Source organism: Podarcis bocagei (assembly GCF_964188305.1).
Source record: "Podarcis bocagei genome assembly, chromosome: Z".
In the NCBI taxonomy this organism is placed as follows: domain Eukaryota; kingdom Metazoa; phylum Chordata; class Lepidosauria; order Squamata; family Lacertidae; genus Podarcis; species Podarcis bocagei.
Window position 1 is genome coordinate 19,853,223 of NC_138140.1, and position 27,851 is coordinate 19,881,073.

General features: G+C 45.5%; 2 protein-coding genes across 7 annotated transcripts in view; both read left to right on the forward strand.

Moving 5' to 3' along the window:
• SNAPC4 (small nuclear RNA activating complex polypeptide 4) overlaps positions 1-10,974 on the forward strand; it is a 32,618-nt gene extending 21,644 nt beyond the window's left edge. For all 4 annotated transcript variants that reach the window (XM_081178675.1, XM_081178676.1, XM_081178674.1 and 1 more), the window contains 8 exons: positions 1,458-1,550; positions 2,688-2,916; positions 3,746-3,816; positions 5,314-5,421; positions 6,742-6,766; positions 7,830-9,430; positions 9,783-9,907; positions 10,788-10,974. In XM_081178675.1, the coding sequence (XP_081034801.1) occupies positions 1,458-1,550; positions 2,688-2,916; positions 3,746-3,816; positions 5,314-5,421; positions 6,742-6,766; positions 7,830-9,430; positions 9,783-9,893 (2,238 nt within the window). In that variant the 3' untranslated portion in view covers positions 9,894-9,907; positions 10,788-10,974. The remainder of the gene's footprint in view (positions 1-1,457; positions 1,551-2,687; positions 2,917-3,745; positions 3,817-5,313; positions 5,422-6,741; positions 6,767-7,829; positions 9,431-9,782; positions 9,908-10,787) is intronic.
• A 2,474-nt stretch (positions 10,975-13,448) lies between these two features.
• On the forward strand, positions 13,449-27,851 carry CARD9 (caspase recruitment domain family member 9). 3 transcript variants are annotated; one of them, XM_081178803.1, is made up of 10 exons: positions 13,449-13,597; positions 16,497-16,740; positions 18,048-18,185; positions 18,397-18,722; positions 20,163-20,342; positions 21,522-21,674; positions 23,847-23,972; positions 24,717-24,908; positions 26,564-26,602; positions 27,642-27,849. In XM_081178803.1, the coding sequence occupies exons 2-10, from the start codon at positions 16,554-16,556 to the stop codon at positions 27,732-27,734; spliced, it is 1,434 nt and encodes a 477-aa protein (XP_081034929.1). In that variant the 5' UTR covers positions 13,449-13,597; positions 16,497-16,553; the 3' UTR covers positions 27,735-27,849. The 3 variants fall into 3 exon arrangements, with proteins under 3 accessions (XP_081034929.1, XP_081034928.1, XP_081034927.1); XM_081178802.1 differs by lacking the exon at positions 23,847-23,972 and having other exon boundaries at positions 13,485-13,597; positions 27,642-27,851; XM_081178801.1 differs by lacking the exon at positions 13,449-13,597 and having other exon boundaries at positions 16,022-16,740; positions 27,642-27,850.

A 27,851-nucleotide genomic window follows, 5' to 3' on the forward strand; every position in this document is an offset into this window, starting at 1 on the left:
TCCAGTTCCCATATTGCCTTGCTCCCAATGCAGGTCAGGTGACAGGCCTCTGCTGTCACTCAGATTTTCCTGAGGAGATTTTTCTTCATGGAGAGTCACTCTTTATCAATACTAGGAAATCAGTGAAGTGACTTGTTACAGATAGGTAGTCGTGTTGGTCTGCCATAGTCAAAATAAAAAAATTCCTTCCAGTAGCACCTTAAAGACCAACTAAATTAGTTCTTGGTATGAGCTTTCGTGTGCATGCACACTTCTTCAGATACACAGAGGTGCTACTGGAAGGAATTTTTTTACAGTGAAGTGACTTGTAAGAGAAAAGAGGCACACAATTCTGCCTTTACCAAGAGTTCTGCTATTGGATTTGGCAGATTGCAGTGGCTTAGAGGGTGCATTGCTAAGTGTTATGAGGGTCATAAAGGAATTCCATATCTATAAAAGGTGCCTGGAGGTTCTAGTCCTCATTAAAATATCCAATTATGTAGTTGGCCCCTTATCTCTCTCGCCCTCACCTAGCCACTGTGATCCATGCGACGGTCACCTCCAGACTGGATTATTGTAACTCGCTCTACGTGGGGCTGCCCTTGAGACTGACCCAGAAACTCCAGCGGGTGCAGAATGCCGCGGCGAGACTCCTTATGGGGTCTTCGCTGCGAGATCACATTCATCCGGTACTATACCAGCTGCACTGGCTCCCGGTGGAGTACAGGATCAGGTTTAAGGTGCTGGTTTTAACCTTTAAAGCCCTATACGGCCTAGGACCCTCGTACCTACGGGACCGCCTCTCCTGGTATGCCCCACAGAGAAACCTACGGTCTGCAAATAATAACACCCTCAAGGTCCCAGGCCTCAGAGAGGTTAGGCTGGCCTCAACTAGAGCCAGGGCCTTCTCGGCTGCGGCTCCAACCTGGTGGAACGCTCTGTCACAAGAGACCAGGGCCCTGCGGGACCTGACATCTTTCCGCAGGGCCTGCAAGACAGAGTTGTTCCGCCAGGCCTTTGGTCAGGGCGCAGCCTGACTCCCTCCTCTGGCAACCTGCACAGAATTTTGTTTAATCGGTTGCCATCAATTTGATTTTAACTAATTTTTATAATGAAAATTTTTAGAATGTGTTATTATTTGATTGTTTATTTGATTGTTGTTAGCCGCCCTGAGCCCGGCTTGGCTGGGGAGGGCGGGATATAAATAAAATTTATTATTATTATTTATTATTATTATTTTCTCTGTTATAACTGTATTCCAGAGTGATGGTACCAAGTATCCCGTGTAAGATTTTGGGCTATTTTCTGCTGAGTTGTAATGACAATTTGAGCTACCAACATCATATATAAGACCAATTCTTTTGAAAATATAAAGATTTTCTGTCTAGGACTTTCTTTCCCTTAAAAGAAAATAGATTGGGATCTGTGTTTGGCTGATGGGTATTGATGGGTGTTTCTCCTTCCTGTTTTGTTTGCAGAATCCCAGGAGGATGAAGGACTCCTGGAGGGTGTCTTTGGCTTATGTGAAATGTGTGTTGAGGAGAAACAGCTATGAGTTGCAGCGGAGAAATGTAAGTCTCCCTCCCATGGTTCAGAAGCTCCTCCTGACTCTTTTAGGTTTAGGATAAGGAACTTCCCTTGAGAGACAGTGTAGTGAAGTGGTTAGAGTGTCAGACTAGGGACAAGGGTTCAAATCCCCCCATTCAGCCATGAAGCTCACAAGGTGACCTTGGGTCACAGTCATTGCCTCTCAACCTACCTCTCAGGGTTGTTGTGAGGATTAAAAGAGAACTAGGACCTGGGAGAGACCAGGTTCAAATTCCACTCTGCTGTGACACTGGACTGGGTCACAGTCACTACCTTTCAGCCTAACCTATCTCACAGAGTTGTTGTGGAGGAGGGGGACAGAACCATGTATGCCACCTTGAGCTCCTTGGGGGCAAAGTTGGGATATAAATGCAGTAGATTAGATAGATAGATCCCCATACTTTTCTTGCCAACATGTCTGATGATATTTAGAGGCATTCAGTTCAGATTGGCTGTTGGGCTTCAGAGTTAAGCTGGCATGATGGGGCAGTGGGCTTCATACTTTCCCCCATGTGAGCATGTTGTTGTTGTTTTTAAAAATACGTTCAAATGTCTTTTAGCGAGGCCTGCTTAGTTGGATGAGTTTGTTTCATTTCCATTTCCACCAAGATACCCTTTTGCTTTCAAGGCAGGTTTCAACAGTTTTAAACATACTGTATTCCAGAGTTTGTTTATTTAATTTATAACCTACTGTTTCTCCCTAAGGAGCTCAAGATGGCATACATGGTTCTGCCTCCCTCTTTTCTTTTCTTTTTAATATTTACAATTAAAGCAGCTTAAAGAAAACACCTCATTGGGCAAGCAACAGCAAGAGGAACACACATCAGGCTGGTACAATAAAATTAGAAGACTGAACATACTTTTGCCATGTTTTTCTTTATTGGCATATGTAATCATACCAGACCTCTCTCTGCAAATTTATCCTTTTTACTTGGTGACCTGGAAGTGCGTAGTTTGTTGATCAGCTTTTATAGTAAAGCCACTTCCCAAACTTTTGAATGCTGAAAAGTGTTGACTCCTTTCAGGTCTCTCTAGAAATGAGCTGTTGTGGCCCTAGTGGACCTGAGTATCCTTCGGGCAGAGGATAGGATTTACTCCTCTCTATCTCTCTCTTTCCACAGCAAGAAATCAACAGGAAGAAGCGTTTTGCCTTCACATCCCAAACATGTATTGCAAAATCCTTGGCACCAGCCAGCAGAGAAGGAGGCCAGCCCCAGAAGGGACAGAAGGATGGGATGTTGAAGACCACCCTTTTCCGACGGCTGATGGTGGCCGTGATTCCCTGGGCTGGGAGCCTGGTCCAGGACTGGGCCCAGCGCCTCAAGACAGAAGCTGCTCATAGGTCTAAAGGTCTGACCACCGGCAACTTCTGATAAGATTCTTCTTCTTCTGTATTTGACTGAAGAGTGTGTGTGTGTGTGTGTGCACAAGTGAATGATGGATACATGATGGTTAAGCCCTTTCTTTGGAAAGCTTAACTTCACGCACATAGCAAAACATTTCAGATCAAGGGGACAGAGTGACTCCCCTATAATTTGTATGAGTTCTTTTTAGAGAAAAGGTATATACAAGGCAACATGATAGAAGTTTATAAAGTGATGCATGGCATGGAGAAAGTGGAGAGAGAAAAGTTATTCACCCTCTCACAGTGCTAGCACTCAGACATCCAGAGAAGCTGAATGTTTGAAGATTGAGGACAGATAAAGTCCTTCTTCATGCAGCGCACAGTTAAATTCTGGAGTTTACTCCCAGATGAGGCAACCTGGATGGCTTTAAAGGAGGATTGGCAGATTCATGGAGGAGAGGGCTTTCGATGGCTACTAGCCAGGGTGGCTGTTCTTTGCCTCCACTGACAGAGCAGTGGGCCTTTGAATATCAGTTGCTTGAAGCCACAGGAGGGGGGAGGGCTCCTGTGCTCAACTCCTGCTTGTGGGCTTCCCATAGGGGTGTGTGGGTGGCCATTGTGAGAACAACAGGCTGGAGTAGATGGGCCACTGGCCAGGTGCAGCAAGCTCTTATGTTCTTAATATTTTTTTTTATCCCTACAGACATAATATTTCAGTTTGAGCAATGAGAAGCATGGCACGAAGAGAGGAGGAGAATATACAAAGTGTTTTTTTCTTTTTGGCTCAAGGTTCTGGTCCTGTTGATGGACTCTCACTTTTTTCTTTCTTTCCAGTGGAATTAATCTCCAAGCAGCTGCAGGCTGCCTGCCTCACAAGCACACCCCTCTTCACCCTCTTCATCCAGGTGTGTCTGTGTGGCGGAGTTCTGTGGGAATGATGTGTGTGTCACCAGAATTAGTTTAGTGGAGAGTCTGGTAATCAGCTAAGGCTCCTTGACGTGTTTTCTAGACATCTTCAGAGGAAAGACCCACCATGGAATGACAGGGCACAGTTAGAATCATAGAATTGTAGAGTTGGCCTGAGGGTCATCTAGTGCCATGCTACTGCATTGCAGTAATCCTGCCCAGAGCAACCCTGGGTGGGCTTGAACTTACCAGCCTTCTGGTTTAACAGGCAGGTGCACTAACCCATTGCACCACAAGATGTAGTCATTTCTACCAACTTGGATGGTGCTCAACCTTAGTCTATTTGCCTCTCAGTGGCTACTAGCCATAATGACAATGAATTACCTCCACTGTTGGAGGCAGTAAATGCTTCTGAATTCCACTTTCTGGGAATTGCAGGTGGGGAGCATTGCTGTTGTCCTTGGGTCCTGCTTGGGGGCTTCCTTTTGAGGTGTCTGGGTGGCCCCTGATTCAGGTAGGTAGGTGTGTTGGTCTGACACAATCGAAATATATTAAAAAAATAAATAAATTGTCCAGTAGCACCCTAGAGACCAACTAAGTTTGTTCTGGGTATAAGTGTTCATGTGCATGCACACTTCTTCAGATACAGTGAAACAGAAGTCACCAAACATATATAGTGGGAGGGCAGGGTAGGGTTTTTCTCAGAATGGTAGTAGGAGGTGCACTGACTCAATGGGTATTGGATTCCTGTCTCATTACATATGCTAATCATCTGCATACTATCCCTTGCTTTTTTTTGTAGGATTCACTGCAATCGTTAACAGTCACAGGTTTACCATACCCATTGAGTCAATCACCCATATCCTACTTCCCTTCTGAGAAAACCCCCACCCCACCCTCCCACTATATATAAGGGTCTGGTGACTTCTGTTTCAGTGTATCTGAAGAAGTGTGCATGCACACGAAAGCTTATACCCAGAACAAACTTAGTTGGTCTCTAAGGTGCTACTGGAGATTTTTTTTTATTTTTAAATATATTTTGGGTGGCCCCTGTGAGGATAGAATGCTGGACTAAATGGTGCTGATCCAGCAGCCATGTGCTGACTGTCCAGAGGCAGTCTATTTGGATTCCTAAGTTTTTAGAAGGTTCTGGACCAGATAGCTCACTCTTGGCCTAATCTCACAGCCAGACTCTTCTTAGGTTTTATATATACTGACTCCAGTGTGCAAGGCAGGTCATGTCTCTGAATGCCAGCTGCTGGGAATGACGAGTGGGAATTGCTGCTGTTCTGCTCAGTTCCTGCTTGTGGGCTTCTTCCCATTGAGGAATCTGGTTCGCCACTGTGAGAACAGGTTGCTGGACTAGATGGGTCCCCTTGGCTGCAGGGCTTTTATATTCTTGCCATCACCAAGCGTGAGCTACATTGAATTATTTGCTTTCTTTTGAGCCTGCCTTTTCTCTGCTTAGTCTAACTCTGCCTGTGGGACTCTTGCAGCTGCTCCAGATTGACATCCATGGCTGCATGAAAGTCATCCACAGGAGGAAGACGCAGCAGAGGGAGCTGCTGAAGTCTGCCATTGGGGAGGCAGAGAAGACAGAGCAGGTATGATTTCTATTTAATCATAAAAATATTTGTGCCATTTAAAAAAAGCTATCAAAGTGGTTTACAGCAAACAAACAGACATTAAACCACACAAGAAAAAAACGCTTTGAAAAGTTAAAAACAGACCTCACCTAACCAGTGTGGAAGAATGTCTTCCTAATTGCCTGCATAAGCCTGGAGGAATAGTGAAGTTTTCAGCAGGCATTTAAAAGCTGGCACAGAAGGTGCCTTCTGAATCTCTAGTTGCAGAGAGTTGCACAGGACTGGGCCAATGGCACTCAAGTTTCACTTAGTTGTTGCTGCTGTCAAGTAAGCCTCAGCAACTCAGGGAATGACTGACGATGCTCCTGTAGATGATCTCAGAGATCAAACTGTGATAAGGGTTAAGGCAATCCGTGAGGTATAAAGGACCTAAACTGATCAGAGCTTTATAAATTAATACAAGGACCTGGTTCAATAGGAAATGGGCAGCTGGTGCAGCCGTTTTAACAAGGGGGTCCCCTGTTCTCGACCAGAACTTCTCACCAACCATCTGGCCACAGCATTCTTTTATCAACTGGAGCTTCCAAACCAAACCCAAGGGCAGCTTTATGTGATCTCTGCCACATCTCCTTTTCCAAGCTCTGCTGTGTCTGTATGCTTCACTGGAGGTTTTAAAGCAGAGGTTGGGTGACCATCGGTCAGGGCTTATTGAGCTGTGATTCTTGCATTGCAGGGAGTTGTGCTGGATGAATCTTTGTGGTCCCAACTCTACAGTTTTATGATTTGTAGGACGTTTGAACAACACTGATTGCTGGAATCAGCTTGGGGGTTGTTGAGCAGGGACTGCCGCACTCTTCATGGCGGCTAATATCATGAGTTTTCCAGATCAACTAGACTTTGGGTTGATTGCTTGAAGTTCTGTCATGGCTTAGATACATAGACCTGTGGGTGGTTCACCTGCTTCACATGCAGAAGCTCCCCAATGGCAGTTCCAGGTAGGGCTGGGAGAGACCCTGGCCTGAAACCCTAGAGAGTCTTGCCTGCCAGTCAGTGTAGACAATACTGAACTGGATGGAGCAATGGATCTGACTTGGTATAAGACAGCTGCCTCCTTCCTATTTAAATCAGTACCACTACAGCTCCCATCATCCCTGACCACTGGTCATTCTGTTTGCTGAGGATGATGGACACCCAACTTCCATCCTCAGTGGCCAGCATCTGGAATGCCCCTAGACCCATTTCACTGGTAACTGGGCAGGAGAAATTCTTGGAAAGGAGGTAGACATGGGCCAAAGCCGCCTGCCACCCAAAGCAACTAATTGTTCCCTTCTTTTGCAGGCCCCCTCTGTGCAAGATCCAAAAGGTATTTGTCCTTTTTTGTTGTTCCAAACTAGTCTCAACTGTCCAGCCAGTCTACACAATGGTGTTTCGGGTTAGGAAGAGCTGCCCATCTCCTCTTTTGAAAACCCCTTGGCCTGGAGTGGTCCATTAACCTGTTTCCTGATCAGGGGAGAAGAAAGTGGCTGCCATTTTTTCCACATGGAAAACACGGCCGTCGGAAGCATCCTTGCTGCTCTTTTGTGAATTTCATTTATATTCCACCTTTCCTCCAAAAAGCTCAAGGTGGTGTGTGCAGAGTTTTCATCCCATTTAACCCCCCTCACAATAACCCTGTGAGTTAGGCTAGGCTGAGAGGCAGTGACTGTGACCCAAGGTCACACCCAGTGAACTTCATGCCCATGTGGGAGATTTTAACTTGGGCCTCCCAGGTCCTAGACTGGCAAACAAAAGCTGTTGCGCTCTGGTCCTGCTTGTGGACTTTCTGTTGAGGCACCTGGTTGCTGCCATAGTCCCGTGTGGCCCAGCCATGGCAGAGCTTAGTAGCGGAAGAGGCCAACCAACCAGCCAAGTCTCAGGGGGATATTTGCCTAGAGGCAGAGTCTGTATGCAAGGTTCAGTCTAGTCCTAAGGTCAGGAGTATCTCAGTTCACATAGTCCAGGGGTCAAGAAAGCCGAGAGTCCAAGGTCACGAAAAGCAAGAAGCAGCAAGGTCTGTCCGGGAACAACAAATGTTGTTTCCAGTAACTGACTGAGGCTGGAAATCCTGCTTAAGAAAGCTGGAGCCTGCTGGTTCACATCAGGAACAAGAAGGCTGATCAGCAGCAGGTGAAGTCACTTTGCCTCCTGCCTCTTCAGGCTGCTGCTCAGTGGGTGAAGCCAATTTCTGGTCCATGACACTTGCCCCTGTGAGGAGAGGATGCTGGACTATATGTGCCCCCTTTGGACTAATCCAGCAGCCAGGCTCTCCATAGCTTCTTATGGAGCCTCCAGGCCCAGAGGCAGGCTACCTTGATCCCAAGGTTTTTAGGGCATTTGGCCACTGCGAGAACAGGATGCTGGATTTACATTCTTCTGTCTTTGCCCAGCCCAGCCCAGGAATGTCCAGGTGGCCGTCCAAAACCCAAGCAAGAAGCTCATCCCCCTGAAGGCCAAAGAGGGGCTGGTTCCTGCTTCCTCGAAGAGGGCCCTTTCCCCGCGTTGCCCAATGTCCAAGCCCAAGACCGTCTCTGAACTGCTGCGGGAGAAGAGGCAGCGGAAGGTCCCGCAGCTTCTCCTGCACCCCTCGGTAATCATTCAGCAGCCAGTGGTTCCAGCTGGTGCCCAGGTGGCAAGCCAGCTGCCATACACCAGGGGGTCACCATTGCCAGCACTCCCTCCAGTGCACTCAGTCCCATCGCTGGGAAGTCAAGTGAAACCTCCGGAAACAGGGAGGGGAGAGGATCCCCCTGGGAATGGCAATCAAGACAGCAGGGAGGCTGCAACAGGCACAAGCACTGCCCCGCCTTTGGCGCACCCAGCACCGGCAGGGCAAGCTACCCATTTGCCCACCTCTCTGAATCCTGCTGGTATCCAGGGGGCTTTGTGCCTGCCTCATGTTGTTTCGCAGCAGAGCCCAGCCAACACAGTGCCCATAGCACTGGCATCACCAGGAGTGGTCTCCCAGCCTGGGGCCAGTGCAGTCCCCGGGCAGCAGGTCCTTCCCATCACCTGGGTCTTGACCACGCAGGGCCTTGTCCCCATGACCATTGTCAGCATTCCCAACCAGGGAAACCAACCGCCACCCACAAAAGAACCACCCAAAAACCTGGGCCAAGTGGCCAAGGCATCTTCTGCTCTCATGGGACCAAATGCTGCAGGCATGGCTCCAGTGGCCTTTGTGCCACAGAAGCCACACCCGGTGGCCACTTGTGACAGCCCACAGAACTACAGGGGCTTTCAGCAGAGTGGCCTGTCGCCTCCTCTCCTGCCTGCCACCTCGTGCTCCACGGCACCCCCTTTGCCTGACATTTCATTGGGGAATGCCCAGCCCTGTCCTGTTCACATGAAGCCGGCACCCCTCCAGAACCAGGTCTCCGGAGACAGCTCCCACCCTGCCACTCTGGGAATTGTCCAGGACCCAGTAGTTCAACCCCACCCTGCTCCGCTGCAACAGGACAAGATCACCCCTGACTACAGCTTCATCTCTCTCAAAGAAGCGGCGGTGACGAAGGAGTGGGCCAAAGGAGGGTCAGCAATGCTGCAGCCTAGCCTGCCTTACATGCCTGCTTTCCTGTGTAGCTTGAAAGCCCTCTCCCTGCTGCTGCTGAACAAAGGGGCCCTGGAGCACAGCGTGGTTTCTCTTGTGGCCTCCGGAGAGGAGGTGGAGGGGCCTGGCCAGCCAGATCGCAACACCCAGCTTCGGGCAATGGTGCAGCAGAGCCTCCAGGACAACCCTGCCTACCAGCTCCTGAGAAGCCGCTTCCTGGCCGCCTTCACCTTCCCAGCTGCCCTTGCAGCATTGGCTCCGTCCAGGGTGACGACAACCCTATCAGGCAGCGAGTGGGGCAAAAGCAGCCAGGAGGAAGACTCGTGTGCGTCACTGTCACTGTCACTGTCCGAGGAAGAGGAAGAAGAAGGTGGTGAGACTGGGGCAGGATCCTGTGGAGCAGCAGCGGGTGAGCCTTGGGAGGCAGCGGAGGAGCAGGAGGTAAGCCTATTTATTTTAAACAATTTATCCTTGAGGCGGGGGGTTGGACTAGATGACCCATGGGGTCCCTTTCAACCATACAGTTTTAGGATTCTAGGCTTTATATCAGTGGTTTCCAAAGTGAGTAGCACTATCTCCTGGGAGTTAATGAGATTACTTTGCGGTGGGAGATGCTAAAAGGAAAGAAGGTGGTGGTGGGGTGCTGGAGGTGGTGATTTAAGACTCCTGCTAAGTGATTTTAAATCAGGAATTTGGAAATTAGTGTCACTTCATCAAGCCCATCCACCACATTAAGAATTTTAATAGAATTATATTATTATCTCATGCACCTCTCTCTCTTTCTCTCTTGCAGGAGGCAGGCATGGGCAGTGCAGAGTTGGACCAGCTCAGTTCCTATGGGATTCGGAGAAGCTCCCGGCTAGAGAAAAAGCAAAGGCAGCGGTGCGAGGAATCAGCTCAGTAGCTCCTTGGATCAAGGTACCTTCTCTTTTTGGCTGAGTTTTTTCACTTCCACCCAGAAAGCATGTACTTACAAAAGAGTGAAGCTAGCACACTGGAACATATTTGGCGTTTATCTAGCTCAGTGTGGTCTGTACTGACAGGCAGCTCTGTCAGTTCAGGGTTTCATGCCTAGGGGTCCCCCCCCATTTCCTGTCTGGAAACACTACTGGTGGGGTTTAGCCAGGGACCTTCTGCATGCAAAGCAGGTGCTCTAACCCAGTGGTTCCTGCCTTCTGCTTTCCATCAACTCATCTCCAGAGCCCCTACCTTGTAAAAAGCATTATTTGGAATAATGGTTTGCACAACCCACTAAGGAAGATAAGGTTGGGATTGCCATTTGTCAGGGGTGTTTAGCTGCAATTCCTGCATTGCAGGGGTTGGACTAATGACCTTGGTCCCTTCTGATTCTACAATTACATGATTCAAAACAGTCACAATTAATTGTACATTTATTCAGAATCAAATCAGACCTTCAGCAAAACTGATGAACTTGATCCAGTGATACCAGCTTTTCAAGTCTGAGAGTCACTAAGGAGTCTTAGATACCACATTTAGGAACAAATTCGCTGTTCAGTAAATTCTTAAAGCTGGATGAAGTTTCCCATTGCCTGATTTAAAGTCACTTAGCAGGAGGCTTAAATCATCAGCTCTGGTGCCCTCTACCTTCCCCTTGCCTCTTAGCAGCTCCCTGCTCTCCAGGGGGTGTTACTGCCCACTTTGGGTACCACTGCTCTGGCCACTGAGCTACGTCCCTTCCCAGTGTTTCTCCATCAGTAACAAGTGCTTTGACCCTTCCCATCACCCTTTCTTCTAGCGTAATTCCAAGTGTGAATCTTTGTCTCTGCTTTTTGTTTAGGCATCTGCAACACCTCAGAGACAGAGAGGGTGGTCTACCTCAGCCCTGCCACTAGCAATACTTCAGCATGCCACTTTGGAACTCTCTTGGTTTACACAGTGACTTATACTTATTTGTAATAATTTTGTGTCTGTGGTCCTCTGTGTGTGAGAGAATGAACTATCCTGTATATTTCTCTTTTCCAACTGATGAATGGAGTTTTCATTCACTGTGGGAGAGAAGCCCCCTTTGTTTTGGGTAGCCACAGATGTATTAGCCATAAAGCCCAACGTCATAAGATTTCTTGATGGCTGTGGTGGGGGTTTGAATAGTTCTCTATTGTTATGCCCTTTAAAAACACCAGACCAGAGGATCTTGCATTGCAGTTAATTGGTTTTGTATATTTGTACTGTTGTACGTGTTTAATTCATTTTGTTGTTTTCCTGTAAACTGCTTTGAGGTTTTTTTGTGTTTTTGTTTTTGTTTACAATCAAGCAATAAATTCTATGAACTAAAAATAAATAAAAAATAAATCTTCCAGTGATTATTTAGCTGTGGTCTATGCATTGAAGGGGGTTGGACTAGATGACCCTTGGGGACCTTTACAACTCTACAAATCTATGATTCTGTGATATTTGGACCGCAGAAGGGGGGAGCGAGGAAGGTTTGTACGCTTTGTGCAAAAAGTTCTTACTCTTTTTTTCTAAAGAAAAAACCTCTACCAGGATTCTCAGTGGCTGTCTAGGGTTGGGGCTTTTGGGGTGTGTGTGTGTGATTCTCTACCTACCAGAACTGGAGCTGCCCCTGGGGGTTGAACCTGGGGCCTTCTGCATGCAAAGGAGCTGCTCTCCCCACAGAGCTTTCCTGTGAGTTAAGGGGCAATCCCTTAGTTAAGATGCTAATCCTCGTGGTTCTGAATAAAGAGCTGTTTGAAGTGATTACGTAGGAAACTGCCTTGCAGAGTCCATTTAGCATAAGGTTGGGGTTTTTTTGCAATGACTGTCAGTTTCAGAGAAGTAGTCTTCACTAATCCTACCTAGATCCCGTTGGTGGTGGAGCCTGGGACCTTAGGCATGCAAAGCAGCTGCTCTGCCCACTAGTTGTTTCTGAAACCTACCGCAAGCTCATCTTGTTGGCCAGGCCCCAAATCTGAAAATGATTTATGATCCAAATTCCACTGGCTAGCAAGAAGCCAGTGAGGCTGAACTGAGAACATGTGCAGAGGGAAGTAGAGGAGGAAGCCCAGTCAAGAGCTCTACTCCTGGGCCTGAACATCATATAATACATACTTTAATAATGTAAAAGTTTACATATTATAATACAGTGGTACCTCAGGTTAAGTACTTAATTCGTTCTGGAGGTCCGTACTTAACCTGAAACTTCTTAACCTGAAGCACCACTTTAGCTAATGGGGCCTCCTGCTGCTGCCGTGCCGCCAGAGCCCGATTTCTGTTCACATCCTGAAGCAAAGTTCTTAACCTGAAGCACTATTTCTGGGTTAGCGGAGTCTGTAACCTGAAGCGTATGTAACCTGAAGCGTATGTAACCTGAGGTACCACTGTATATGGTATTTATCTAGTTCTGGGCACCCCATTTTAAGAGGGTTATTGCAAGCTGAAACGTGCAGAGCAGGGTGACCAAGATGATAAAGGATCTGGAAACAAAGCCTTATGAAGAATGGTTGAGGGAGTTTGGTATGTTTAGTCTGGATAGGAGAGACTGAGAGGAGATACGATAACCATTTTCAAATATCTCAAGGGCTGTCCCATGGAAGATGGAGCACGCTTGTTTTCTCTTGCTCTGGAGGATAGGACCTGAACCAAGGGCTTCAAGTAGCAAAAAGAGATTCTGACTATCAGGAAAAACATTTTGTCAGAGCTATTTGACAGTGGAATTGACTCCCTCGGAAGGTGGTGGACTCTCCTTCCTAAGAGGTTTTTAAACTGAGTTTGGATGGCCACCTGTCAGGGATTCCTGCATTGCAGGAATTTGGTCTAGATAAGCCTTCCAACCCTACAATTTCATGATATTACCGTATATACTATTATAATTATATATTAAAATATATAATATTAATGTATAATACAACACAAGAAATTAATATATAGATATGTTATAATTACCTCTGCCCTGAAAAAATGGTGTGCATATTTAAAGCAACCATAAGATAACATAGATCCTATCCACAACATATTACTATTAGTGTGTGCGCGCGGGGGAGGGCTGTTCCTGACTTCTGTAGGAACCCTGGGAAAGCTCCTGGAACTCCTGAAATCTCACACCACTTAAAGATTGGGGTGGCATGTAGCACTATATTGAAATCTTGCAGCTTCATCCAAGAATCTTGGGAACTATACTTTACCCCCTGCCCCAGAGCTACAGTTCCCAGCATCCTTAAACTATTCATCCCGGGGATCCTTGAGGGGGGGTGGGGTTAGCCATGTGTGTTAAATGTATGATGTGTGTGCTGAGATGGTTTGCACTCAAATCTGGACACTTTGAATTGTACAGAGGGACATCTAGTCCAACCCGTGCATTGCAACAGCTTTTGACAGACATGCAAGACAAACACTGGAAACTCACCAGGCCACGGCTTTGTCTCCAGATAGCACGGAAATGCAATTCTGATTCCCACACTGTCCTGGCCTGCAACTTCCTCTTCTCCAGGGGGTGGGTGTTCTGTTTCTCGCTGCCTTGGCCAGTTCCCCTTTTGTGCCCTGCCTTGCTTGCCAGCTGGCCTTCCTTCCTTTACCCAAGACAGAGACTCAGCGTGGCAGAGGGGCTGCTGGGCCACTCCCAGGGGGGGTCTTTGGGGAGCCTCAGTTCAGGAGGTGAGTGGAAGTCCATTGCTTTGAGCATGGGAAATGGGAAAAGGGAAGAGGGGAACCACAACCTCTCTCACACATCTTTTTGGAGTGGAGGTGGCTTGGGGAAAGGAGAGGACATGGCTAGTAGCCAAAGGCTTCCTGAGATTTCTTTTAGGACAGGTGTGTGGGAATATAGGAACATAGGAAGCTGCCTTGTTCTGAGTCAGACCTTTGTTGTCTACACTGATTGGCAGTGGCTTTCCAGGGTTTCAGGAAGGACACATTCCCAGCCCTACTTGGAGATGCTGTTGGGGATTGAACTTGGAGCCTTCTGCATCTGAAGGCAACCCTGTATTGGGAAGTTTTTAAATGTTTAATGTTTCATTATGTTTTTATATATGTTGGAAGCCACCCAGAGTGGCTGGGGCAATCCAGTCAGATGGGTGGGGTATGAATAATAATAATAATAATACGTGCCTATTTTCACCAGAAAAATGTTGGAGGGTATGCATTGTGTTGTTTTTTTAGTAGTATTTTGAATTTGGCTTCGGGTTGCTGGCAGGGCTTGTTTATTACATTTGAAAGTGAGGGAGGCTGTAGCTCGGTGGTGAAGCACTGGCTTTGCATGCAGAAAGTTCCAATGGGATCTTAATGTAGCGCTGGGAAACACTCCTTAATTGAAACCATGGAGAGCTGCTGCCAGCCAGTGTCGAAAGCACAGAGCTGGCTGAGCCTAATTCTGAATGTGGTAGCTTCCTATATTCCTGTTTTATTCAAAACTGAGGACTAGAATCTTAAGTTGGTTTTAGGGGAAAGACTGCAGCTCAGGTGAGAAAGCACCTGCTTTGCATGTAGAACAAGAGACTCATGCCAATCCGTGCAGATGGACTAAAATATATGAACCAATTCAGTCTGTGTAAGGCAGCTTCCTATGTTCCTATTTAATTTAGCCTTTTGTTCAGAACCATGAGGACTAATACTTTACTGTGTGTTAAAAGAAGCAGCCACAGCTCACTGGCAGAACACCTGCTTTGCATGCAGAAAGTCCTAGGCTCAATCCAGGTCAGGCTGAGAAAGACTCCTCTGCCTGAAAAACCCAGAGAGTATGATTCAGTATAAGACAGCTTCTTATGTTGCATCAATAGGCATTAAATATGACAATTAAAAATAGAAGAATCCTCCTCTACATTCATCACCATAGCAGGGATACCAAACTCTAAAAGTGATCTCTGTTTGCTTTTCCCCTTATGCTTTTCCCCTAGAAATGCTCAGTTAATAATGGGAACGGGTGGGTAGTGGGGAATTCTGAGTAGCGGTTTGAGGATGGGGGATTTGATTCTGAAACAATACTAAAAAAAAGCACTTCTCTGAAGTGTGAAATGCAGTTCACCAGACAAGTAATAGATACAAAAAGGTAGAGCTCAAGATAAAGTGTGCATAAAAATGCATATAAGCGTGCATGAAAACGGAATGATACACAGAAATGTGTCATATTTGGGGAAATTGCTTTGCAAATATGTTTGTGTGGTAGGCCAAATTGCCTGCAAAGCATGTGCATATTAAGAGAAAGTTGAACTAAGAACATAGGAGGAGCCTGCTGGATCAGGCCAATGGCCTATGTAGCCTAACATCCTGCCTTTACAGTGGCCAACCAGATGCTCCAAAATGAAACCAGCAAGCAGGACCTGGGCACAAGAGCAACTCTCCCCTCCTGTAGCTTCCAGCAACTGGTATTCAGAGGCATTACTGCCTCTGACAGTGGAGGCAGAGCTTAGTCATTTTGGCTAGTAGCCATCAGCAAGGGTTTGGATGACCCTCAGGTCCTTCCAACTCTACAATTTTGTAGTTCTTTGATAGCCTTCTCATCCTCCATGAATTTGTTCAATTCTATTATAAAGCCCTTCAAGTGAGTTCCAGAGTTTATGCTCTGGGTGAAGAAGTCCTTCCTTTCTTCTCCCCTGAATCTTCCAGCAGTAAAACGCTGGTGAATTCTCACAGAAACTTAAAATATAACAAACTGGAAATGTGAAGAATGGAAGTCAGGAAAACACCTGAAAGTGGAAAAAGCTAAAATTGCCAGATTTAGAAATACTGAGTCAGGGGAGGGAGAAGAATGTCATTTGTGTCATAAGGCCACCTTTGAGGTCAGAAGCAATTTGGGGAAGTTTCCTGCTTGCTTTTTCTCTGTCTGCTGTTTTCTCCAAACACGCAAATCTAAACCAGGGTGTGGGTGACGCATCTTGTGGTTGTTCCTGATCTGTAGGTAAGGAAGCCGAAGCAGAAAGGGGCCAGGCTGAGGGTGTCCCACTCTGCAGAAGGAAGCCCTCTCTCTCTTTTAGGACTGGTGTGTGTGTTTTGCTTTTTTAAAATAATAATAATAATTTTGATTAAAGATTTTCATGGTTCACAAAAAATGTGCATTGTCTTTTTTCAAGTCGCATAGTCCTTTTTTATATTTGATGTGAGACATTATACATATAAAATAAATGAATAGAGAACCTACTCAAGTGACACTGGCATAAAACCCACAAACATACTAAATATTACTATAGCTGCTAGGCAGGAGAACAAGAGCCAGAGAGGTGTGTATGAACTAAGCTGGAAGCAGATTGGAAGCTAGAGACACTGCTTGCTCCGTGCTTGATCCAAAACTGTGACTAGCGGACCCCTAAATGGAACTTGGCATCTCTGGTCTCTGCTGACCTTCATTCCAACGAAACTGAACCCTAGGTGAGTGCCTGGAACCCTTGGAGTCTCAACACTGCTCAGAAATTGGGGTGGCGTATAACAATATGTTAGTTTTGGCCATAATAGATAGTGAAAAACTACATGTAGCTTTAGCAGAAGCTGAATTGCAGCAGAACAGAAATGGCACCGTTTGTGACAAGTACAGGATGGAAACCTTATTTCGCTGACCTTCCAGAGCACATCTCCAGCACTTTTTGAAGAGCGGAAGGCACTCCTTATTTTACCCTCTGCCATGTCTGAGCCGGATGATGACAATGAAAGCTGCTGGAATAACCTGGAGAACTACCGTGTAAAGCTGATTTCAGTGGTTGACCCGTCCAGGATAACCCCTTACCTCCGCCAGTGCAAAGTCATCAACCACGATGATGAGGAACAGATCCTTAACGACCCCAGCCTTGTGATCAGGAAAAGGAAAGCAGGTAATTTTTCAATAGCTCACTCACCACTAGCCTTGCACATAGCTTCCCACAAAAAAGTCACAGTAGTTTCCCCCTTAAACAGAGCTACTATCTTCAGTACCATTTAACTAATGTTTCCTGGATTCTTTGGGGAAAGCCATGTGCTTTAATGGTATGGTGCAGATCTGCCCCTCATCCCATGATCTGACCAGGCTTATTCCACTTGGGACTAGTTTACCTTCAATATCACCGTACCCCACACGTGCCCACTTGATCACTCAGATCGGCAGAATTGGCATTGCCACAGGCACCACAAAATACCTGTTCCACATTTGTAAGAACTCAGTCATTTACTGTGGCAGCATCTGCACTTTGGAACTCCCTGCTTATTGATACCAGGCAGGCACCTTTTTTTGTATGCATTTCAGTTTTTGCTAAAAACATTTTTTAGACATATTGTTCTAGATGTTTAGATAGTGGGTGTAATTTTTAATCCATTTTAGTATATTTTTGTGTGTTTTACATTTTCATTGATTTTCTTGTTTTCTCTTTTTGAAAACTGTTTTGAGGTCTGATTTTTTTTTACAATCAAGTGCTGTATAAATTTTATGAATTAAATAAATGAGTAAACCAGGCCAGTGTCAGGGGGAAAAAAAGGGTTCTGATATATAGCAATCCTGATTTATTTTATTAGGTAGGTGAGGGAATATACTTAACTATATTCTATCCCCTGCATGATTGGATTAACAGACAAAGGGATTAGTTTATCGCTTACGTTTAAAAGTGCAGGGCAGAGCTGAATTTAAATCTCATTTTAGGCAGTTTAATTGAAAGCATAGGAATTAGTCATTAGGCTGATCTCCCCCTTTGTTACCTCGTTTATCAAAGAAACAGGTTACAGACTGAAAAGTAAGCTTACTCGCAGTTAAGTTTACTCGCAGTTAAGCATTTGCTGTTAGTAGCAACAGCATTAAAAGTACATGCAGGTAAAATACTTGTGTTTACAGCAGAAACAGCATCAGGCATATGCCAGATGCTGGAGCAAGCGCATGTATATTCCCCTTTATGGCTGGTTGAAGGGGCGGGGGGAGAAGGAGCAGCAAATACTTTTTGCTTCTTCTCTCCCAGGAGAGGAGGGAAAATGTACCGATTACATTTCTATGGTCTGAGTCTGCCTATCACCAATATAGCCCCATGGTCTTAACTCATTCACATGTGAACTAGCTAGAATAGGCATTGTTAGATTTGACTGTGTATCTCCCACACATCCTCCAACCTAGTTTCTGATACCTTAGGCTAAATACCCTTTTCTTCCGTGTTTTTTTCAGGGGTACTCCTTGACATTCTTCAGCGGACAGGTCAGAAGGGCTTTGTGGCCTTTCTTGAAAGCCTGGAGCTCTACTATCCTCAGCTCTACAAGAAAATCACAGGCAACGAGCCCACCCGGGTTTTCTCAATGATTATAGGTGAGTATAGTAAATTTTGCTGGTGGGTTTAAACACCCTTCCCTCGCCTCTCTATGACCCCTAATAGGTGAGAGATGCTGATCCTGGCAACCCCAAAATGACATGCTGAGAGTATGGGGTTGATTGAATGCTATTCATGATTTGCAGAGGGTTGGGCTAGATGACCCTTGACTGCCTTTTCCAACTCTACAACTCTATCTCCTCCCCACAGACACGGCTGGGGAGTCCAGCCTGACAGAGCTGCTGATGAATGAGATCTCCAAGCTCCAGAACGTTGTGCGCGAGGAGCGGCGGAAGCTCCAGGAGACGGGTGTCCTGCTCCGGGCCAAGGAGGATGTCATCAGGGAGATGAGGGTGCGGGACAGCGTCCTGCGCAAGCACCAGGAGCGGGCCCACAAGATGAAGGAGGAACGTGACAGCCTGAGCCGGGAGCTCAAGGGCTGCAAGGATGAGAACTACGAGCTGGCCATGCGCTATGCTCGGCAGAGTGAGGAGAAGAATGTGGCACTCATGAAGAACCGGGACCTGCAACTGGAGGTTGGTAACCATCTTACAATCTGTGGCAGCTGAGGAGTGGGAGTAGGGTGGAGTAGTTAAAGCAGAGCAGGGAGAAAAGGATTGGTTCTTGAAACGTGGCTCGGGGGGATAGAGAAGAAATGCATCAATGGGCATCTGCAGGGATTCTTCCAGGCTACGTGACCCTTAGGAGTCCCTCCTAATTCGACAGTTCTATGATTCTGTGACCTCAAAAGGTGGCCGACTCTACTTTGATGGGAAGTTTTAAAACAGAGATCGGAGGGCCATCTGTTCAGGATTCATGCTTTTTCCAAAGTAAGATTTTATTAAAGATTTTTCATAATAAAAAAGATAAAATAAATGAAATAAAAACAGAAAAGGAGAAAGAGAAAATGAAGCACAGGGTCCTCTTTCAAAAGTAGTTCTTAACCCTTGCCTCACACAGAAAGTGGCTAAACCTCCCAGCACTCACCTGGGAGCTTTCCTCTCTGCTCCCAGTCTCTTATTCTGGGAGGTCTTCCCTTCCCTACCTCTCACCATCCATTACCTACATGTGTGTGCACTCTTTGGACCCCCAAAATGGCTCAAAGCAGAGGATACCAAAGGAAAACAAAAAAATAGAAACAAGAAAGAAAGAAAGAAAGAAAGAAAGAAAGAAAGAAAGAAAGAAAGAAAAGAAAAGAAAAGAAGAAGAAAACTAAAAAGGACTTCCAATTTTCTGTCAGTTATATAAAAGAATTTATTCAAAAATTCACTCTAGAATGACATCCAACTGATCTACTTTCTGTTGGGCAATATTTTCCCAATCTTCTGACTGAAATGTCTCAAATTAATTCATTTTCCTTTTTACACAAAAAGTCCAAAAGATGCTCTCAAATTTTTGTTGTTAATATGTGTCAATGGTTTTTCTCTACTCAAACATATCAATTTTGTCTCCAATAACCTCAATAACAATTCCTCCATATTAAGCAATAAGTCTTTCCATCTTTGTTCACACAAGAGTCTCTCTGCTGTGTTCATATATTAAAATAGCATTTTGTAGTTCTTCCCTTGCTATGTATTCATTAATTCGTACCCAGTACCGTACCTTCCGTTCTCATTTCCTGTTATATTTGCTGGGGTTTTCCATAATGATTTTAAAACGACCCTTCCATTCTTTTCCCAATAAAAAAACCAGAGGTTTGATAGCTTTTCCCTCAGAATTTACTTCAAGTTGTACACAAGTGTCCTTTCTCTCTCAGCACTATCACTGCCAGCTAAGGATGTCTTTACATCTCTGTATCCAAGGTTTCATTCCACTCCCAAAACATCTCAATTCCACCATCTGTCTGAGATTCTTTAGCCAGGATTTCTGTATGGCAGGAGGCTGGACTAGATGACTCTTGGTGGTCCATTCCAGCCCCACAATTCTATTATTCCTTTTCGTCTTTGCTTCCATGGGCTTTGCTTCCCTCTGCTAAGATTGACTGTCTGAGGCACAGCCTGATGAAGGCAGAGGATGACTGCCGCCTGGAGAGGAAGCACACCCTCAAGCTCAAGCACGCCATTGAACAGCGTCCCAGCCACGAGGTGGTGTGGGAGATACAGCGGGAGAAGGAACTGCTCCTGGCTAAGAACAAGGAGCTGGAGAGCACCCTGCAGGTAGGCACAGTGCCAGGTAGGTAGGTAAATGAATGAATGAATGAATGAATGAATGAAAATGACATTTGAAAAGGGAGGGAGAGCCCAGCGGCAGCTAGATCAGACCAAAGAGGGCTCATCATAGCCCATCGTCTTGCTCTCACAGTGGCCAAATGTCCCTGAGAACCTGGCAATCTGGAGGTTCTATAATAACATAAGCAGAGCCTTGCCAGATCAGGCCAATGACGCCCATCCAGTCCAACATCCAGTCCTCACAGGGGCCATCCAGATGCCCCAATAGGAAGCCCCTAAGAAGGACCTGAGTGAAAAGACAACTTTCTGGTTGTTGTTCCCCATCATCCAGTATTCAGAGGTAAAGTGTCCCTGAGCATGAAGGGTCAGCTATCAAAACGGGCCACCTTAAGAAGAACCTAGCAGCTGGACCAGGCCATCATAGCCCAGCATCCTGTCTTGAAGGTGGCCACCAAAATACCTCAATGGAAGCCTACAAGCAGGACCTGAGCACAGCAGCACTGCTCTCCCCACATGGGATCCCCAGGAACTGTTATTCAGAGGCATTTACTCCTCTAACAAGGGAGGTAAAACTTTCTCTAGTCTTCAAGGGCAGCCCCACCCAGAACTAGTTGCAGCAGTCAGTTTTCCCACACCCCTAGGTTACCAAGACAGGGTCAGGAAAGGGTGCAGTCAACTTGGAGGAAACTGCCTTATTCTGATGGTGCCTTTGGACCATCTAGCTCAGTATTGTTGACACTGACTGGCAGCAGGGGTTCCCCAGGGTTCCAGCCAGGGAGATACGATTCCAGTCCTCATGGTTCATCATAAAGGGGTGACTAGAACAGGAATATGGGGTGCTGCCTTACATTACATCAGAACATTTGTGGAAATTGACTGGCAGCAGTTTTTCAGGGTTTCAGGTAAGGAATATTCCAAGCTCTGCTTAGGGATGTCACTTAGGGATGAGCCTGCGACATTCGGCATGCAAGGCAGATGCTCTTCCACTGAGCTACAGTCCCTTCCCTTAAAAAAATAAGATTCTAGTCCTCACAAATCAGAATAAAGGGCTGAATTAGAACTATAGAAAGCTGCCACACACATCTTCTACATCTTCTACATGCCAGGCAAATACTCTGTTATTGAGAAAGATGGGCCTCACACGTATTTTTCTCTTTCTGCTCCAAGGTCACCAAGACAGGTGGTTCTGAGGAGGAGGACATCTCCATTCAGGCCCTGCAGGCAGAGAGGACACAGATGCTGGTGGAGCACCAGAAGCTGGTCAACACCATCTATGACCTGCGCCAGATGCTGCGGCGGACAGAGGACAAGTGGGATAAAGTAGGTGGCTGGCTGGGGGCCCCTTTCTGGGGGTGTGGGGTATGTGTGTGGGGAAAGGAATGAGGAAGCACATGATTTGATACTACAGGTGCCACATAATACCTGTTCCACATTTGCATGAACTCCATCTTTATTTTTTTAAAAAAATATTTTTTATCCATTTTCCAAACAATTTTATAGAGTCAACAAATATTTTCACACTCATTCTTCAATTTTTGACTTCTCTCAGTTTCTCTGTCAATCTTTCGTAAAATTTCTATTTTGTTAACGCATTTCAAAACATAATATTGCCTTTTAGAACTCCTTTTCCTCTTACTCCCTTTTTTGCACTATTTCTTGCTATCTCACAGAGTCTCTTCAAAACCAACAAGCGTTGTCTGTACATCACCTATGTTTTTCAGATATTCTGTAAATCTCCCCCAGTCTTCGATAAACTTTTGGTCTTTCTGATATCGAATCTTCCCAGTCAATTTATCCAATTCTGCATATTCAGTCAATTTCCTTCTCCATTCTTCCACTGTTGGAATTTCTTCCTGCTTCCATCTTTGGGCCAGAAGTATCCTTGCGGCAGTCACTGCATATTGAAACAGTTTACAGTCTCTCTTATTAATTTCATTTCCTACCATTCCTAATAGGAAGGCCTCTGGTTTTTTAACAAACGTATATTTCAACATCTTTTTCAATTCATTGTATATCATTTCCTAGAAGCCTTTCACCCTTTTACACACCCACCACATATGATAGAAAGTACCTTCTTTTTCTTTACATTTCCAACACTTGTTGCATGTTTTGTACATTTTAGCCAGTTTAACTGGCGTTATATACCATCTGTAAACCATTTTCATTACATTTTCTTTCAACGCAGTACATGCCGTAAATTTTAACCTTTCATTCCATAATTTCATCCAGTCATCATACTGTATATTATAACCAAAATCTCTTGCCCAATGTATCATTACTGCTTTTACCTCTTCATCTTTTGTATGCCACTCCAGCAACATTTTATACATTTTAGACAGATTTTTATACTCATTATTCAATACCTCCACTTGAAATTTTGATTCTTTTCCTTCATAGCCACATATTTTGCAATCTTTTTTAAACATTTCGTTGATCTGATAGTAATGTAACCAATCATAAACAGATTCTTTCACTTCTTCATAAGTTTTCATTTTCCATTCCCCCCCTCTCTTATTACCAATTCTCCATATGTTGTCCACCTCCCCCTCATATTGATTTTTTTTCACACTCATCACTTCTAATGATGAAATCCAATGGGGGAGTCTAGGTTCCAACAAATTTGTATATCTCTCCCACACCTCTATCAGTGATCTTCGAAAGATGTGGTTTTCGAAACCTTTGTGAATTTTTTTCTTCTCATACCATAGATAAGCATGCCAACCAAATCTGTTATCAGCATGAACTCCATCTTTAATGTAGCATCTTCAGACATGTGTCAGAAGCTATCTTGCTGCATTTCTACCCAAAAATATTTTTACATGCATTTCTTATTGTTGTTGCAAAGGATAATGCATGGCTGTGTCCTCAGATAAGTAAGTAAAGCATTTATTTCATTGTAGGAGGGATAAAAGGGGGTCAGCTGCTTCATGCAGCTGAACTGTATAAATGAGGTTTAATAGCCCATTCCTATGCTTCACTAATCTGCCTGAGAATTAAATTCTGCTAGGGGGCTTTCTCCTGTCAGAAAGTCTATGCTTGCCCCATGCTTTGGAATATGGGCTTGCATCCATTTTCCTTTGATGTTAACCCACACATGTGGGGTGAAAGAGGATTAAATATAATTAATATATTTTCTTACCAATTTCCATCATATAAATAACAGCATTTAAATACATATATGGACAGATTTTATCCTGAAACATGCATTTCAAAACACATTCTGGTACATTCCCCCCCCCCAATAATGCTCCAGAATATGGGGAAGTGCAAATGGCAAATGATATTTAATGCCGCAATCCACATATTATTCTGGTGTGTGCAAATTCATAAAGTTGTAGAGTTGAGAGGGACTTCAAAGGGTCATCTAGTCCTACCCTTTGCAATGCAGGGATTCCAACAGAAGACTCCAAGACAGGTTGCCATCCAACCTCTGTGGCACAGGAGAAATCTCTATTGCTGGCCTTCCAATGCCTTCTGTGCTTGTGTTGGCAGCTTGTGGGAGAGAAGGAGATGCTGGAGCTGAAATGTGCATCCCTGCAAAACGATGCCCAGATATACCAGGACCGCATTGAGGTCATCCTGAAGCAGATGGAGGAGGTGGCTTCTGAAAGAGATCAGGTAGGGGCTGCCAGGGCAATGTCCCCTTGCATCTCCCCACTCAAAAAATGGCCAAATACCCGTAAGGAGCTAGGAATCAATATACACTGCCTCTGGGTCTGGAGGTTCCATAAGAACGTAAGCTGAGCCTGCTAGATCAGGCCAAAGGGGCCCACCTATCTCACCCTCCTGTCCTCACAGTGCCAGCCAGATGCCCCAAAGGGAACCGTAGAAGTAGGACCTGAGCACGAAGCCTTCTCCCCTCCTGTGGCTTCTAGCAACTGGTATTCTGCCCCCAAATGAACAATAGTAAATGAACAATAGTAATTGTAAGTCTTTTAACATTGTTTTTGATGTATTTTGGATTGTTGTAACCCACCTTGGGACCTTAGGCATAAGGACAGGTAATCAATTAAAATAATGTTAATAAAAATTAATGAAAGAATATTTTACTGTGTTTTTCACTCAACTGGTCTCCTTTTTGAGGAAGGGCGTAATAATAATGTTTCATGCCACCCCAATTTCTGAGTGGTATGAGATTCCAGGGGTTCCAGGTGCATTTACCAGGGTCTGTTTTTCCTTTTGGCCAGTGAGGCACAGTGGAGACTGTGGTGTTTTTATGATATATTGTTTTTATATATATATATATATATATACAACCTGGGTTTAGGTGGAGAGAGTTCAGAGCAGTCACATTCCTAACTCATAACAATAATAAAAAAATTATAATCATAATCTTCTCCCCACCCACCCACACCTTGCTAGGCCCTCCTGAACCAAGAGGGATTCCACAAGCAGTTCTCCAAGAGCCTGATGGACAAGGATCTCTACCGGAAGCAGATTCGGGAGCTGGGCGAGAGATGCGATGAGCTGCAGCTGCAGCTCTTCCAGAAAGAGGGGCAGCTGCTCAGCACTGAAGCCAAGTTGAAGAGGTTGCACCTCGACCCTTCGGCACTGGTAGGCTAACTCTTCCAGGTGTTGCCTCTGGTTGGCCTGTTCCCTTCCACCATGTTAAGAGGAGGCAGAAATGCTTCTGAATATACCAGTTGCTAGAAACCGCAGGTGGAGGAGAAAGTGTTCTTGTGCTCAAATCCTGCTTGAAGTTTTCCCATAACGGGCATCTGGTTGGCTACTGTGAAGACAGGATGCTGGAATAGGTACTCCCACTGGCCTGATCCAACAGGCTTTTCTTAAGGAGGTACTGTATCTCGAGAGAGCAGAACTTCCTTGCCCATGGGCAGTCTGCCTCCGAGTACCAGTTGCTGGGAATTGCAGGCAAGAAGAGTTACTGTAACACTTGGGTCCTTCTTGCGGCTTTGCCACAATAGGTACCTGGTTGGCCGCTGTTTGAACAATATGCTGGACTCTGATTCAGCACCCAGGCGTTTATTATGTTCTTCCTCCAACTGTTGGGTGTCTCAAGTGGGTAGAGTGTTGTTGTTGTGCTCAGGTCCTAGAATCATGGAATTGTAGAATTGGAAGGGACCCCAAGGGTTATCTAGTTCAACCCCACTTGTGGGCTTCACATAATAGGCATCTGGCTGGCTACTGTGAGAACAAGATGCTGGACCACATGAGCCTTTGGTCTGATCCAGCAGGCTGTTCATGTGGATGTCATTAAAAGGGATCTACACAAATTAATGGAGAACAATGGTTGCTGGCCATGATAGCTGTGCTCTTTTTCCACTGTCAGAGGCAGAATGCCTCTAGGTGCCAGTTGCTTGGAAGTGCCAGTGGATGTGCTGCTCTTGCACCCATGTCTTTCTGCTTCCAGCCTGACACGTGAACCACTACTCCAAACCCTAAGAATGCTTGAAAATGTACCATACTTCAGAGTAACTATTCATTGAATTAGGCCCTGGAGTGCAATTTATCACATTCCTCTGATGCGCTGGCTGCATCCTCTCCTGATCTTCATGTCTCAGTAACCTGGATTGTTGGGGAATTGACTGCTGCAATCTTCTTCTTTCTTCCTTGGCGATCACTCATAGCCAAGTAAGATTGTCTTCCATGAACATGGTCTTAGCAGTGAGTCTGTAAGTGACTGTGGAGGCCAGTGTGCCCTATGTGGCCCTTGAGGACTGCACAGAGAGTTCCAATGGCACAGCCTGCAACCATTGAGAGACATACAGGGGTACTCAGATTCTGCCTCGGTGCCCCTTTCTTCCTTCCCTGTTTACTAACCCCTCACCAAGGCTGCAACCTCATGCTTAGGTCTGGCCCACGCATGAAGCAGGGTGAAACAGGTGCCTCAGGCAGCAAGGTGGTGTTCCATAGATACCCCACCTGCTCAACTGCCTCCTCTGCCTTCATCGCTGGAAGAGAAGCAGTGCTAGCATTGGCATTGGCAATTTCCAGTGAGATCTCATGGAGTGCGAGCATTGTCATGAGAATTTGACAGAAATCAGTGTCTATGCCACTAGACAGTGCAGTGGGTAGTGCAGTGGCAGTGCTGGCAGAAGTGAGTGGCGTGGCAGTGGTGCTGGTGGTATGGCAGCCAAATGGGACGCGTCACACTTGTTCATGCTGTACTTTCTCTGGAAATGTGCACACATGTGTGTAATTTAATTCTTCCCACTTCCTAACCTTTTACAATGATCTTGCAATTCCAGACTTCAGATTTCGAAGAATCCTCCAGGAGCTCCCAAGAAGTGAGTTGTGATCAACGTTCTTGGCTCAGTGCCTCTGCTGTTCTGATGTCATTTGTCTGCTTCATTTGGGGCTGAGGGTCAGGGTCAGGGGTCCGGTTAGCACATAACCTTTAACTGACTTAGGTGGAAAACCTCCAGCCCACCAAGCCTAAATATTTGGCCAACAAAATGGTTTGGGCAGATGCCTTCTGTTTCAACGCCTTTCCAACGCTTGCTGAAAACTTTTGCATTCCATCAGGCTTATGAAGGGAATGAAGAATACATCTTTTTTCTGATTTTAACCTATTTTAACAAAAAAAAATGTTGTCCTGAGCTGCAATGGGATTATTAGTAGAGAGGACTTCTTCAAGGGATTTTTTTTGTATGTATGTCACTGATTAGCTGGGGGTCCTTGTGCTGAAGTTCTGTGAAAATGTGCCTGATTCTGATTGCTTTTGTTTTCTGTTTTCCTTCATGGGTAAAGAATAAATCAGTGTTGATCATTTGCAAACAGAGGCTCTTATTTCCCATTCTTGAAAAGGATTTTGTAGAATTGGAAAATTCTACAATTCACGGAATGACAACCAAAATAATCAAGGGATGGAATGACTTGCCTATCAAGAAAGGTTGAAGCATTCGGGACTTTTTAGTTTAGAGAACACAGGGACATCCAAAGAAGCTGAATATTGGAAGATTCAGGACAGATAAAATAAAGTCCTTCTTAGTTAAACTGTGTAACTCGCTCCCCCAGGAGGCAGGGATGGTCACCAATTTGGACGGCTTTAAAAGAGGATTGCGCAAATTCATGGAGGAGAGGGCTATTGATGGCTACTAGCCATGATGGCTATGCTTTGCCATTCATGGTTGGAGGCAGTAATACTTCTGAATAGCAATGGCTGAAAACCACAGGAGGAGAGAGCTCTTCTACTCAAATCCTAGTTGCTGGTTTCTTTTTGGCATCTCATTGGCCACTGTGACAACAGGATGCTGGGCTAGATGGGCCAATGACCTGATCCAGCAGGCTCTTATGTTAACTCTCTTTCTCTTTCCTTGCATGAAGCTTCCTCCCCATGGAAACCCAGATGAAGACATGAAAGGTGCAAACAAAGGCAAGTTATTCCAGGGGCTGCTTGTCTTGCTCTCTACTGCTTAGGTTGCTTCTGGTATCTCACTTCAGAAATGCTTCTCTCAGCCAGGGCTTGCAAAACTAATTTGGGCCTACAGTGCCAGCAGCCTGCATTTGCAACTCAACAGACAGTTTTAACCAAGG